The sequence below is a fragment of the Podarcis erhardii genome (genome assembly GCF_964252035.2).
Source record: "Podarcis erhardii genome assembly, chromosome: 10".
NCBI lineage: Eukaryota > Metazoa > Chordata > Lepidosauria > Squamata > Lacertidae > Podarcis > Podarcis erhardii.
This window is the reverse complement of record NC_138500.1, coordinates 69,155,691-69,168,750: the sequence shown is the minus strand read 5'-3', so window position 1 is coordinate 69,168,750 and position 13,060 is coordinate 69,155,691. Positions and strand designations below refer to the sequence as shown.

At 42.4% G+C, this 13,060-nt stretch overlaps 1 protein-coding gene across 3 annotated transcripts in view; it reads right to left on the bottom strand.

The window, feature by feature from the left end:
* The window catches only part of COG5 (component of oligomeric golgi complex 5), a 166,378-nt gene that overhangs the window by 75,033 nt on the left and 78,285 nt on the right, over window positions 1–13,060 (bottom strand). For all 3 annotated transcript variants that reach the window (XM_081878475.1, XM_081878476.1, XM_081878477.1), the window contains exon 7: window positions 12,813–12,943. In XM_081878475.1, the coding sequence (XP_081734601.1) occupies window positions 12,813–12,943 (131 nt within the window). The remainder of the gene's footprint in view (window positions 1–12,812; window positions 12,944–13,060) is intronic.

Sequence of the window (13,060 nt, the reverse complement as noted above, 5' to 3'; positions counted from 1 at the left end):
CGGGCCTTAGTTTGCCTACCCATGGTTTAGAAGAATGTCCAAAGTTCTAGAAGATTGAAAACCAGAGATTACAGCACTAGTTGCAAAATTTTGCTCAACAGCCTACAAAACATGGCTGTTGTTCTTAACTACTATATCTACATAGACTTTTTATCTCTCTTTTAAATCACCAAGTCTTCAATTTTGCTTACTTACAATTTTATTTTATTTATATCAGTACCTGTGGTATTTGTTGTATTAAATAGAATACAAACTGGCTTTTAACTGTATAATATCTCTCTCTCTCACACACACACACACTCCCCCCCCCATGGTTTTAGGTCTTTGTTTAATGTTTTTAGAGATTATTACCTGGGATGTTCTTCAGTGTACATGGTGGAGAATAGGAAAAGGATGACCGATCGATCAGCTTATAACTTTATGAATTTTTACTCTGTATAGGGTGCTACAAGAAACTGTTGCTTTTGATAACTCAGTGAGAGATTTACGTAATGGAACACAGAAGGGTGTAAATTCTAAGGTAAGTATGTTCACGTCAGACAATCTTCTGAACCATCATTTGGAAATAAGCTACAGTCATCCCTTTATTGTCCTTGTATGTGCATGTGGCCTCCTTCTTAGTTTCTTGTTTAGCACTTGGCAAAATTCGCTGCTATATCCAAATGAAAAATAATGGTTTGCTTGCGTCCTCTGAACCAGAAACTACTTCCAAACCATCATACCTGATTTCGGCTTAGAAGATTCTCTTTGTGACGCATAGGATAAAATTGGTATCACATAGTGCAGGCATGTCCAACAGGTAGATCTACTGGTAGATCACTGAAGCTCAACAACTTTGGCTCCCCTAAAAAAGCTCAATATTTTAGCCTTGCACCCCACAAAAAACAGCACGATAAGTATGACCTGAACCCCTAAAAAATGGACCTTCCTCCTCCCTAACAAAAGCCTAACAACTTTGGCTCGGATCCCTAAGAAATGGGCCTTCCTCCTTCCTAAAAAAAAACTCAACAACTTTGGCCTGAACCTCCAAAAAGGGGGTAGATCACTGCTGGTTTTTAACTCTGTGAGTAGATCGCAGTCTCTTGGGAGTTGGCCACCCCGACATAGTGGACCATTTCATGGAATACCCTGACATCCATCATATAATATGCTTATGGTTATAATTTCTGAAGTCACTGGGAAATGAACCCAAGGCTTGATTAAAATTGTCTGGCGCATCATGGTTGTTAATGGGCCTGTTCCAGAAGATGCCCACTTCCTGTTGAGTTTCAGGTGTTCAGCGAAGACACTTATTTTAGCAGGCATTTAGAGCAAGCTTTTCTGATGTTACGTTAATTTAATTTAATGTTTTCATTTTTTTGCAACGTCATTGTACTTTATTTAGAAACCACAATGTTAGGTATATGAAGTGATGAAACAAACAAAACAAGCAAGTAGGGAGATGAGATCTGCCCTCCTCCCATTACCTGACTCTAACCTAGACAGCATCTTAAAAAGCAGAGACATCACCTTGCTGACAAAGGTCCATATAAGCTATGGTTTTCCCAGTAGTGATGTATGGAAGTGAGAGCTGGACCATAAAGAAAGCTGATCGCCGAAGAATTGATGCTTTTGAATTTTGGTGCTGGAGGAGACTCTTGAGAGTCCCATAGGCTGCAAGAAGATCAAACCTATCCATTCTGAAGGAAATCAGCCCTGAGTGCTCACTGGAAGGACAGATCCTGAAGATGAGGCTCCAATACTTTGGCCACCTCATGAGAAGAGAAGACTCCCTGGAAAAGACCCTGATGTTGGGAAAGTCTGAGGGCACAAGGAGAAGGGGACGACAGAGGACGAGATGGTTGGACAGTGTTCTCGAAGGACGAACATGAGTTTGACCAAACTGCAGGAGGTAGTGGAAGACAGGAGTGCCTGGCATGCTCTGGTCCATGGGGTCATGAAGAGTCGGACACGACTAAACAACAACAGACCTACAGCAATTGAAAGAATCCCCAGCCCCCCACTGATCAGAGCACAGAGTTATAATTTCTGAGCCCCTCTGTAAGAAAGCCCAATTTCTCCAATCCCACAATTTTTAAGATTTCAGTTGTGGCAGCATTTATCTGATTTGGAGACATGCTTGGAATATATAGCAATGAGGGATCTGAAGTGGTAATACATTTTTCATGTCCAGGGAATACGTGGACAAACAGTTGATGGGCCCATGCCAAATAATGTTTTTCTTCTGACAGATGTTTTTAAGCGCAAAGTCAGAACAGATCGGGGGGAAGCAGAGAACAGTATGCAATGACAAGTCAGTGCCAGGATGCTGTCAATCTACTGCATCCGATGTCTGAAAGAGTGATTTCTTTCCCCCAATGTAAGGGAACACAAAAAGCCTACCAGCTCAATGTGAATCCCCTCTTATGGGCAGCTGTGGTTAACCAATGCCAGTTCTGCCACGGGCACTGCAATCTGTACTCGGTAAAGTAAATTCCATACCATATCTTGAAACATTTGCCACCTTTCACAAAACTCTTAGGATTAACAGACCCCTCTGGCTACATGAATCAATTAAAAAAATCCCCCAGCAATGCAAAAACTGTTGGCATCTTGGATTAGGAATCAGCAGTTGGTGGCTCAGGGCTACATCTGATGGAATAGCTGCCCCAGATGACAGTTGGGGGGGAGGCTGGCCTTTCACAGCAGAGCCGATGGAGTGAACTTTGCTTCCCAGCACTCCTGCCAGCGCACAGCACCGGCACTCAAATGGACAGGAAGCCTGAAGAGGGACTTCCTGTAGTCCATAGCAGCCCCCTCCCTGACCCTCAAGTCTATGCTATTATTGACTGGTATCCAGGACAGCATAGTTGGAAAAGCCTGATACCACCCATCCAGGTTCCAGTAATACATATCAGACCAGCTCCCTCACTGACAATCAAATCATGGATAAGGGAGATTTTTAAAACTGATCTAGCACTCAAGATCAGCCCTGAGTGCTCACTGGAAGGACAGATCCTGAAGCTGAGGCTCCAATACTTTGGCCACCTCATGAGAAGAGAAGACTCCCTGGAAAAGACCCTGATGCTGGGAAAGATGGAGGGCACAGGGAGAAGGGGACCACAGAGGATGAGATGGTTGGACAGTGTTCTCGAAGCTATGAAGATGAGTCTGACCAAACTGCGGGAGGCAGTGGAAGACAGGAGTGCCTGGCGTGCTCTGGTCCATGGGGTCACAAAGAGTCAGACACAACTAAATGACTAAACAACAACAAAGCACTCAAGATTAGCCCCGGCAGGAAACTCAATGAAGGCCCAAAAGGCATAATCAATCTTCCTCTTACCCAGGTTGTTACACCCCCCAATTCCATCTCTCCCACCCCGTGACCAATATGGCAGGGACATTTCCATCCCATCATGTTCATTACCTGCATGACTCAATACCTCCAAAGTAACAGAAACAATAAAACCAAGGAGGGGGAGAAAGCTCTTTCTCATTTATGGCCCCCCAGGGCCCAATAAGACTTCCCACCATCCTCATCTTGCTAGGAAGCTGCCAGTTATAACCCAAACATCAAAAAGATTTGCTACCATTTTTCAAAGAGGCCCAAGGCAAAACTTGGACAGCAGCAGCTGAGAGAAAAGCAACTGAAGAATCAGAGTGCCAGGAAGCTGAAGCGCTCTTGTGCAAAACCAAATATATGGGGCACCCCTTTCTCACACCCAAGATTATTTAGAAGGTAAGCTGTTGAGAGGGACGCGGCTGGCACTGTGGGTTAAACCACAGAGCCTAGGACTTGCTGATCAGAAGGTTGGCGGTTCGAATCCCCACGACGGGGTGAGCTCCCATTGCTCAGTCCCTGCTCCTGCCAACCTAGCAGTTCAAAAGCACGTCGAAGTCCAAGTAGATAAATAGGTACCGCTCCGGCAGGAAGGTAAACAGTGTTTCCGTGTGCTGCTCTGGTTCGCCAGAAGCGGCTTAGTCATGCTGGCCACATGACCTGGAAGCTGTATGCTGGCTCCCTCGGCCAATAAAGTGAGATGAGCACCGCAACCCCAGAGTCGGCCACGACTGGACCTAATGGTCAGGGGTCCCTTTACCTTTATTTAAGCTGATGAGCTGGAGAAGCCTGGTACTGGTAAGTAACACCTGGCATGCTTCACAGCTTCAGTAATTAAAGTGAAGTCAGCCTCACATCTTCAAAGATGATCACCTTAAGGATTTCCCTTTCAGATGGTTCACAGTTGAAACTCAAAAGATCTTTTGCACCAAAGGCTATGAAGCTTAGCAGACAGCATAGCCAGAGGCAGAGTCTGACTCACCAGGAATTTTAGCAATGAGTATGGACAACTTACTCCCAAAATAAGAGTGCTTCAAACTATGTTTTCTCTAGAGCTGAGCCAAAATAGGGAAGGGTAGGTTGCAAACTGCTTTTCTCCCCTCTTCGGCAACCTGGAGAGAAGCTGGGTTTTTTTCCATGGTGGACATTGCAACTGCAGAGAGAAGCTCCCTGAACAACCCATGCCCCTCCACCTGTCATTCAGACAGCCTGCTCTTAGCCTGGAAACGATGCCTTATGAGGAACGGCTAAGGGAGCTGGGCATGTTTAGCCTGGAGAAGAGGAGGTTAAGGGGTGATATGACAGCCATGTTCAAATATATAAAAGGATGTCACATAGAGGAGGGAGAAAGGTTGTTTTCTGCTGCTCCAGAGAAGCGGACACGGAGCAATGGATCCAAACTACAAGAAAGAAGATTCCACCTAAACATTAGGAAGAACTTCCTGACAGTAAGAGCTGTTCGACAGTGGAATTTGCTGCCAAGGAGTGTGGTGGAGTCTCCTTCTTTGGAGGTCTTTAAGCAGAGGCTTGACAACCATATGTCAGGAGTGCTCTGATGGTGTTTCCTGCTTGGCAGGGGGTTGGACTCGATGGCCCTTGTGGTCTCTTCCAACTCTATGATTCTATGATTCACTGTTCCAGTGGCATTTGCTCACTTCAAATCAATCTTTTCTTCCTAGCAACAGGGGTACCGTCACATAACCAGTTCTGGCAACGTAACGGATGCATTGCCGCATGACGATATCACTGTCACTAGGAAGAAAGCGACGGGTGCAACCCCAGGGGGTCTTGGGGGAATTACTTTAGACTAAAAGTCCCTATTTTCATGCCAAAATGTTGAGCTAGACCAGGGGTCAGCAATCTTTTCCACTGTCCGTCCCTCAGACCTTGTGGGGGGCCGGACTATATTTTGAAAAAATAAAAAATAAACACATTCCTATGCCCCACAAATAACCCAGAGGTGCATTTTAAATAAAAGGACACATTCTACTCATGTAAAAACATGTTGACTTCCGGACCATCTGCGGGACGGATTTAGAAGGCGATTGGGCTGGATCCAGCCCCCGGGCTTTAGTTTGCCTACCCATGAACTAGACAATGCTGTAAGCTGATATGAAAGTCTGCACACTTTCAGAGTTTTGCATTACAAAAAATAAATACAGCTCATCTAATGGAAAATATCCTCTGCTTAGGTCCAAGCTATATGAAAGACTATAGTGGCTGAAACAAATCTGCTCGGGTTTTGATATCTTCGGGGAAGACCCTTCTCTTAGTCCTGCCACCCTCATAGGCATGCTTGGTAGAGACGCAGGAGAGGGCCTTCTCAGTGGCTGCTCCCAAACTCTGGAACTCCCTTCCTGGAGAAGCTAGATTGGCTCCCACCTTGTTGTCCTTCCTTAGGCAGATGAAAACCTTCTTGTTCCAACAGGCTTTTGGAAACTGACTGCTTTTAATGAAAGGGTGCTGCCATACTGTATTGTAATTTTGGTATGTTTTAAATAGGTTTTCATATATGTATATGGTATGGGGAAGGGGGGGGTTATTGGTTTGTTTTTGTTTTTATTATGTATTTTGTGTTTTAATCTTGTACTTTTATGCCCTGAAATCTATATATGAAGGGCAGTATATAAATTTAATGAATAATAATAACCCTATCAATATTTAATTGTATTTTCATGGTGGATTTTTAAAATCATTAGTGGTTTAGCCTTGAGTGCCATCAGGGGGAAAGGCAGGGAATAAATAAATATGATGATGATGATGATTCCTAATTTGTCTTCAGGAAGCCTCGAGACACCACTGCATGGAAATTTATTTAAAAGGGTCTTTTCACAGGCATGCCACACACATCTGACGCTATAAGCACCAAAGCCTTCCACCTGCACCTGGCTCAATGGCTGGCCCCATGGCTGAGAGAACACATTCAGAGTTGGTATGTTTTCTAGCCCAGAGGCAGCTAACAAATTCTCAGGGTGGTGATTTCTCGGAAATTCCATTTTCTACAAGTTGGGTTTGCTCCATAATGGAATACCGTCTTTTTCATTTTCTTTTTTTTAGCTGGTATAGAAATACCTTAACCAATCTGGGATACAACTGTGCATTTCTCATTCCAAATGTGAGATGCAAAACACCTTTTGATACTTCTATAGCAACAAGGGCATTTGGGGCGATGCACACACCCAATTTCATGTTTCTAAGTGATGTAGAGTTACCCTCACAATGTTGAGGCACCCACAAATGGGTGTAGCTAAGGCTAAAGTGTCTTTAAACTACGCAATAATGAAAAGAATCTAAAATATATATATCAGGAACTATTTTTATCTTTGGTTCTTCTTCTATGGCACAGCTTTTTTACAACGTATTTTCCAAGAAGTACAGTCCCAATACTTAAAGGAGAGCCATAAACACCCGCTTGTCTCATGTCTCATTTAATAACTACTGTAGGCAATTTACTTTCCCCTTAAGTATAACCAATTTTTAAGTGAGTAAAGATTTTTCAAGAGCACAAAGGTTAATGTTTGTTAAGCTTGGCATCTTCCAATAAAAGGCATGGTTATTAATGCTTGCAGGTAGCTTCCTCTTTTTCTGCCCGAAACGTCCTGTCACCATTTGCTTCTAGGGAATATATAATTCAGATATTTAACAAGGTTTTTAACTGGTTCATTGTAATGCAATTGCTATTAACGGGGGATCATATTTTATTTTAACCAGACAAGGTTTTAAGTCTTGTCTGGTGATTATGCAGAGGTGGACATTAAGGAAGCCTGCTGTGACTCATGGAACCAAACACATTTTGTCTTTTAATCACTGATAATATTTGGTTGTTAGAGCTGCATGATGCAGTTTAATACACGTGGCTATAGAGAAACATAAGAAATCACTGCTCTTCTTAAATGCTAGTACTAGAAAGAACTAGCAGTAAATGTCAGTGGTATAAATATATTAAAATGTGGTATTCTGAGTTTTAAAAGTTAAATATATATATTTTTGTAATACGTATTATCCACACAGGAATGTATAGCTAATTACGATAAAACAATGCTGATCATACTTAAAAGGTTTTTAACTCTCATGAGCTGTGGTCGCTATCGACTGTAGCAGCTGCTTGAAATATTCATAAAACTTCTTAGCCAACCTAAACCACTTCACACTTTATATGTTTCTCAACCATTATGCGTTAGTTGTCCTATATTGTTTCATCACATTGCTCACCCCCATTTCAATTTTTATTTTTTAAACTTCCTAAGCTGTCAAGGGTTAAATTTATCCAATTCAAATGAATGGGAAATGGAAAGTACCAAAAACGTAAAAGAACTGGGATTCCCAGAAAATTCTCAAAAATAGGGTATGGAAAATAACCACTTATTATTTTGCCTGTATTATATATTCTCTGTTTCATATTTATATTACTTCAAGAGTACTGGAGTAGATTTCCCCCGTTGCTGTGTTTTTAAGTTACATTACTGCACACACCAAAACAAAACTAAGAATTATTCCAAAGTCCTGCAGAAATCCATTGGATCTTGGGAGTGAATTTTACCGCAGGGCAGGGGTGGAGGTAGAATGCTGGACTTAATAGACCCTTGGTCTGTTAAAACAGGGGACTTTTTATGTATTACTTCAATTTGTTACCTGCCCTTCCTCCAGGAACTGCAAGGCAACACATGAGGATTCTCATCTAAGCAATGTCCACATCCAAACTTGCTTGGCTTTCACAAGTTTGCTGCATCATATGCATTCAAAGCATGCCTTTGGTTGGTTTACATGTGGAGCATTTTCTCCCCTTCCCTCAGAAATAACTGGAAACTGTTTAAAAGACCATGGGCTCTGATTTTAGTCTAGAATCTTCATGGAGCTACAGATAGTGAAAAGGCATGTGGAGAGACTGAGAAAGGGCAATCATAAAGGCCTTCCTAAACACCCCTTATCTATTTGATTCTCCCTAAAAATACCTAAATAATGACCGTTCAATTAATTAAATTCCTCCGATAAAGTATCACAGAACCATGCGTTTTATTGAGTTTCAAATGCAGTTTGATGTGACAGTATAGCCAAATCTACACCAGCCTTCACAGATGATCTACAAGTAATGTGTGCTAAGTTAATACTAAAAAGCAATTTCTAAAGGAAAATGATTTGTAGTTTTTGAAGCTCTGTTCTCCCCAAGCTAAAATTCATGACCTCTGTCTGGTCTGCAAACAGGGCACTTTTTTTTTTTTTTTTTTAGATTTCAACAATACAGAAACATGGATAAGCAAGGATTCCCCCCCCCCCAATTTATTCAACCTAGACTCAAACATTCTATCATCTGTTCCTATGGAAACTAAAAAGATATTCTAGGTTATATCACTATCAGCTGATTATACTGCAGAGAAATCTGTGGTTTATTTTAAGCCCTAGTTTGGAAAGAGATGTATTTTCAGTACATAATGTTAGTCTGGTTTTTAACTCCCATACTTAGCATCTCAGATTCATTAGGATGGAACCTCAAAATGAGCTTTACAATTTTCAGATTATAACTAGTAACAAACAAAATTTTACATCTAATCAGGTCCTATGAATAACACAATTAAATCCCTCTGTCAAAGAGTACGGACAGAGGCCAAAGTATACTTTCTTGCTGGGAATTCTAACTGAAACCAACGAGATTGCTTTACAAATAGATATGGCTAGGATCAGGTCACACATATGTTTTGGGATACAACTTAAGCTATGTGTAGAATGCTTAACTCTCTGGGCATGGTTCATACACTCCCCAAAAGCTGCTCGTCCGTGTTTGTGTGTGCAGTCCAGCTCATTTGCACTGTAATGTGCAATGCTTGCTGCCGTATACACAGTACCCCCCACAGGGATACAGATTCTGATTTGATGGAAAGGAATGAGCAGGCCTGCTCCTCAGATTATTCTCTTTTTTGACACCAGAAGCAAGGAAACAGCGAGTGGAGCATGTCTACAACTGCAGCACTGTTTCATGAATGAATGTTTGCACAGTTCTTTCCCCCCTTGAAATACGAAGGTTAAAAACGCCATTTAGAATAATCGCAAGGCACGATTAATTATCCCACAGTTGCTGTTGGTTGTTTTTTGAAAAAGGAACCATGTACCTAGAGGCTAAACTTAAAACATTATTCTGGAATGTGGGAATACCATTTCTTAGTAAAATCAGTTTACTGTAGTGGGCATAACTCAATATTAATTAGGGAGACTGGGGTTCAAATGCCGGCTGAGCCATAAAACTTGCAGTCTCGGGTTCACCTCTTTCATTGGGTTCAGAGGACAAAACGGGTTGCCTGCCTATTTCACCCTGAAAACATTTGAGGAAGACCAGCATACAGGACTTTAAAAGTAATAATCTTAAAACTTAAGCTTTTCTCCCTATGCTTAGTTAGAGCTGTAGCTGAGACTGCCATTTCAGAATCTAATAAAGCCCAAATGCAGCACATTTTCTTCTCTCTTTCTCTGCCATTTCATTTAGTGAACAAATAATAATGTATAGTACAAGGTATACATGAAGATTTCATTAGCTACAATTACACATAAGTGGCTCCCTATGATATGAAAACTTACAGCACAGTGTTTTTTCACATGGGGCTTTTTCGGTGCTTGTTCTTGCGCAGAAGAGTCTCTGGAAGGAAAAGGTCACGGGGAACGCGGTCCTTTGCTTGCAAGACTAAAATGCAACAAGCACCCTTTCCAGCAGGTCCAAACAACTGGCTTCACAAATTTTTGCCAGATAGGTCCTATCTAAACAATTTCTCCAGCTATTTGATTAAAAGGATCCCATTGAGAATTGTTAGGCAAATAACAGTAAGTTTCAGACAGAGCTGCTTAACAAGCAAACCATAGCCAAACTTTCTGATGGTGTCAAGGAGTTAAGTGGCACTTAACCAGGTGTTTAAAAGGTGTAATGCTCTGAGCCCTCCATCTTTTAAATAAAGAAAGTGGCAATGATGGATGTTAATGAGTGCCACATTGAGTCTTTATTCAGCACTGCTACCTATTTTAGTCCAAGTCTTTTTAGACTTTATTAAGTGTCCCATTCTCTCTAGAAGGACAATAAGCTGCTTAGCAGTGGGCCCAAATTAAGAGTCTTCTATTGTACAGCAAAGGGAATGGAGTATAATAGCCATAATGTTGTAAGGACAGAAAAGTGCTTTATTGATAATAGGCCAAGTGCTATTCTGGCTCACCTCAGCCCTTATATGTCTGAACTGAGCTTGAGTCCAATTATATTGATCGCTAATGATGTGAGGGCAAGTTTAACACACATTTTGTGGTACAACCCCTTGCCGGGATTGTAGAATAATGAGCGGGCCATGAAACACAGCGCGGTTCAGAAGTTTTAAGGTGAAAATATTTCACGTCTGCAAGGTTAATAAAAGGTAGTATAAAAATATAGCATCAATTTGATTAGCCAGAACCTAAGCCTTGAATGCAAATGTTACTGGTGTATTTTATCGATCTCCTTTTTGTCCTACCCTGTTTTTATATACACCCTTGCCAGCCTAGTAGGCTTCAGATGTTTTGAACTAGAAGTCCCATCAGCCACAGTCAGTGCATGTCTTATATAGCTAGAAAGTTCAATTAAAATGTTTTTTTTGTTTTTTTTAAAATACAAATATCATTATCCCTTATAAGCTGCAAACATCACAAGCTAAGAGAAAATTATTGAAAAATAAAGAAATCATTCGCAGATTAAACAAATTTGATAGAAGAACATCTGAAGGCCTTATCTGGGATCTTTAAAAGCCATTTGCAAGTATTGTACTCAATAGCTTGTATTTCAAGCATTAATTTAAAAACAAAGCCAAGTCCAACCAACCAAAGAGTTACAAAAAATGTGAAAAACCTTTGAGCTCTCCCAGTGGCGTAGCGTGGGGGGTGCAGGGGGCCCGGCCGCACCGGGCGCAACATCTGGGGGGGGCGCGCTCGACGCCTCCGGAGTTGCCAAAGAGCCTCGGGCGCAGGCTGTAGCAGAGCCCCATGTCTCGCGGAACCGACGAGCTGTACGCGCGTCCGGGCTGAAGGCGTCCGGCAGGCAGCGGCTCTCAGCACTCGCCGCGGTCCCCACGCATCAGGGCCGTGGAGGGCGCGCCAGGCAGCCCCTCCTCACAGCCCTGCCGCCGCCGCTGCAGCTGCTGGGCCATGTTGCATTTTCCTCGCCTCTCTGCCCTCCTCCGGGCAAGCGGCGTCGTTTGGGTGGCAGCACCAGCGGCAACTCGCCTCAGATCACCTGACACGGACCCGCCACCGTGGCTACCTTACCGTAAATACCCCAGCCCAGGCAGCAGTAAGAAGAAGCTGGCGGCGGCAGCAGGTTAGGGGTTAGGGGCGCAAATTACTTGCCTTGCCCCGGGTGCTGACAACCCACGCTACGCCGCTGAGCTCTCCACAACTCTTCATCGCGGAAGATGTTAGGCAAAGCAAGGGGTGAGAGGACATTTTCTGACACGTAAGCATAATTAAGTAAGCAGCAAAATATAAATCTCATAAAAAGTTTTCTGTTCTCTTGTGAATTTATATGGGCACCATGATAAAAGCAGCAGTACATGGCAAGGCAGTCAACAGGGAAGATTCTGTTGTTGTTGTTGATTTCTATACCGCCCTTCATCCTTGTACCATAGGGTGGTTTACAATATAAAAATACAAAAATGCCATAGTAACAAACCAAAACAAACAAAAACGCCATAGTAATAAACAAAAACAACAACCCCACACAAAGTTTAGAAGGCCATAAGATGGTTTAATTAGCCTAGGGCCTAGGAGAAGAGAAATGTTTTTGCCTGCCGCCTAAAGATATGCAATGAAGGTCCTAGGTAAGCCCTCTTGGGGAGAGAGCATTCCACAAGCAGGGAGCCACTGAAAGAAAAAGGCCTATTCTTCTGTTGCCACCCTCCGGACCTCTCATGAAGAAGGCACACAAAGAAAGATCTCTGGTGTTGGTTGCATGGTCCAGATCGGTTAATATGGAAAGAGGCGGGCCTTGAAATATTGCGGTCCTGAGCTGTTTAAGGCTTCGTAGGTCAAAACCAGCACTCTGGTTTTGGCAACAGATGGTCTTTCTAAAAGGGTTCTTTCTAAAACATTAATTATCTACTAGGAGGGAGACCAGGAGGGTGGTTGGACTCAAGCATGTATGCCCCAATCTTTCCCATTCAACAAGTAACCAATGTTGCTGTGGATTTAAGACTAGTGTGGAGGAAAGACAGAAAATTCCTAGCCCTCAACATGCCAAACATCAGACCAGCGCTAAGAAAAGCTTCTGTGCTCCAGCCCTTGTCAGTCATTCTCTTAGAAGCAAAGGGGCATCAATAGGCACACAGTTTCCAGTCTGAAAGCATAATAATCAGTTCCCATGTTATGATTCAATATAGTCAACCTAATGTAAGCAAACTGAACTGGTGAACCCCTGTTCAATGAGTTCCATTTCACCATACTCAAAGAGCAAACTTTTATTCATCTGCTTTTGAAAGAAAGCAAAATGTATTTTTACCTGAGTCTCTATTCCTTGCTCCAGCAACCGCTTAGCCTGGTTTTCTACCTCCAGCCGAGCTCTTGCCATAAAAAGCAGTTCGTTTTCAATTACTTCTATTCCAGAGAGATCCATTCCTTGGGAAAGGTAATCTATAAAAGCAACAGCATTTTTACATGTTATTAGAAAATTCAAACAGCAGCGATAATGAGAAACATTAAATCTGCTATGTATTGTTTCCTGTTGCATTTTCCTGCATAGAACCTGAC